This window comes from Puntigrus tetrazona, chromosome 12 (genome assembly GCF_018831695.1).
Source record: "Puntigrus tetrazona isolate hp1 chromosome 12, ASM1883169v1, whole genome shotgun sequence".
NCBI lineage: Eukaryota > Metazoa > Chordata > Actinopteri > Cypriniformes > Cyprinidae > Puntigrus > Puntigrus tetrazona.
The window spans coordinates 4,418,232-4,420,430 of record NC_056710.1 but is presented as its reverse complement, the minus strand read 5'-3'; the positions used below and the strand labels follow the sequence as shown (position 1 = coordinate 4,420,430).

General features: G+C 39.3%; 1 protein-coding gene across 1 annotated transcript; it reads right to left on the bottom strand.

Moving 5' to 3' along the window:
• Positions 1-1,463: 1,463 nt before the first annotated feature.
• On the bottom strand, positions 1,464-2,161 carry LOC122355720 (progonadoliberin-3-like). The gene is made up of 3 exons (XM_043254272.1): positions 1,928-2,161; positions 1,698-1,772; positions 1,464-1,601 (listed from the first exon to the last, which is right to left on the bottom strand). Exons 1-3 carry the CDS (start codon positions 2,090-2,092, stop codon positions 1,530-1,532), a joined length of 312 nt encoding a protein of 103 aa, XP_043110207.1. The 5' UTR covers positions 2,093-2,161; the 3' UTR covers positions 1,464-1,529.
• Between the last annotated feature and the right edge of the window lie 38 nt (positions 2,162-2,199).

The window sequence follows — 2,199 nt, the reverse complement described above, 5'->3', positions numbered from 1 at the left end:
GAACATTTAAATCATATTATACTCCTGAACAAAGGGTGTGATCCGGGGGGAGTATCCATGTAATTAGTCTACTGTAAATCATGTCAGAGTAAGACGTGATCAAACTTTTAGTGGTTCAGAATGATAATAAAACTACGCTTTAAAAGTAAAGACTTTCTTTTGATGGACAGAATGATGGTGACTTACAATATTATCCCTGTGCTGCATTAGTCCCATGCTGCCCTTATAATCTTCAAAGCTTGTAATGTGTCAGAACAAACCGTGGGTTGTGGGTTACTTAAAGAAACTGTACTGATTTTGCTAACCGCTAACCCTCACCTTTGAGCCTTTCCGAGGAGATTTGAAGTTTGTGTCTGTCACAGGTGAATGCATCATGCTGTGCGCGTAGATCCTGCATTAAGCTTCATGTTCAGAGGTGATAATGTCTAAGCACTTAAATATGATTAATGTGTCACACCATCCAGGATCTCACCTCACAGATTTACCTTTGACACTCGCGTTTCACTGATAATATCACAGATCTCTGAATTCCCTTCATTTTGTGAACGGTGTGGAGCTGAGCAATGTCATCAGTATGAGAGGTGTAAAGCCGTCTCAATCAAAATCCTAATATAGAAGAACAGTTGGAAAAGGTACATTTTCAGCCGCCGATAGCGTGGCCATCTGCTCAGTCTTAATAAGATATATTGGCACGTTTTTAGTGAACCTTACATGTATTCGGTTTACTGACAGCACATGCTGGTTAGGTTTTGAGCTGCTCCTTAGTTGTTACGAGCTTGTTTAAGCTGGTCCTGAGCAGGATCTAGTTACTAAGGACTAGCATGTGTCCGGCTAAAACCAGAGCGACCCGCTATAGACCAACAGAGCACCAGTTTAAACCAGCTACCATGCTTTAAAACATGCTCATTATGCTGTTTTTTTTTTTTTAAACAGGGACAGTTAAACTCGATGTAAGTTAAGCAAAATATTTTAATCTGACTTTAAATAATTCGACGTTGCACTTTAATTTTAAGTTTATGTCTTATTCAAACCACAAATATTACGAAAACGCAGTTTTAACCAAATTATTTAGTGCTTTGAAAACGCTAAAATCTTAAAGGCTAACAAATGCGATAAGCTTAACCTACAGATCATCTTTGTAAATACTTAGTTATTAACTACAGCACGTTTCGCAACTTTTTCGTGAGGTCACTGTAGCCATATTCAGATGCAACAGCGCCACCACGTGGAAGAAAAGATTGGATGCGTAACGTTATCCTATTGTCTGTATTGAGGGGGAAAGGCATTCGGGTATTTGATCGGTTTGTGCAATTTTGCTTCATCTCTGAACACATTTAATAATAATTATAAACAAATTAGGCATACTTGGTATTAACCGTATAGGCGATGTGCCTCAAATGCAGTACGTTTATTAAAACCATACGAGGAGGATGTTCCAGTAGGACTCCAAAAATACATGCTGCTCACGTGGAACAAAACTTAAATTTATTCTCATTGGCTCCGAGGGTTTATCTTCATGCTTTGTGATTTTACACTCTTCCTCGTCTGTTGGGAAATCTCTGTTCTTTCAGAGGCAAACCTTCAGCGTCCACCTCATTCACCTGTAGTTATAATAGAAGGACATCACTGATCAGTTGCGCACTGGTAAATGAAGCTGCGGATGCTTTATAGCGAGAAAGAAGAAGTTATGCTCTTACTATGTGTATCGGTGAAAGCCGCTCTATTGGAGAATCTGCAGGAATGGACAGTACTGCATCGCCAGCATCCATCATCTAATGGAGTAAAATTTTTACTTAACGTTAGTACGTTAAGTCGCACATCTCGGTACTTTCAATATTTTCACGCCACCCAGTGTTACTTAAAAGGACTAAAGTGGACATGCGTAGACATGGAATCTAACCAAATGAGAACAAGAAGGTAACCTCACCCTAAATGTTGCCTCCACTTCACCAAGGCTTCTCTTTCCACCAGGAAGCCAACCATATGACCAGTGCTGGCAAAGATTGACCTCCAACACGCACATCAGCATTAACAACTGGACCAGCAACCTTCCGTTCCACTCCATGCTAAAACTCAAGCATAAACATTTCATATACGCAACATTGCATCATATAATAAATGCTTTTGGTGGATTGTTTAGTTAGTAAGTTAGTTAATAGTATCTCCCAGTTCAGAATAGAAAAAATGCTATGTTTAATT

What these genes read in the sequence shown, in the direction of transcription:
- LOC122355720 (XM_043254272.1), bottom strand. Translation starts at nt 2,092, where the DNA reads ATGAAATGTTTATGCTTGAGTTTTAGCATGGAGTGGAACGGAAGGTTG. An exon ending in AAGTGGAGGCAACATTTAGG is followed by an intron (nt 1,773 to 1,927) that starts GTGAGGTTACCT and finishes TTACTCCATTAG; the next exon opens with ATGATGGATGCTGGCGATGC. An exon ending in GGCTTTCACCGATACACATA is followed by an intron (nt 1,602 to 1,697) that starts GTAAGAGCATAA and finishes TTATAACTACAG; the next exon opens with GTGAATGAGGTGGACGCTGA.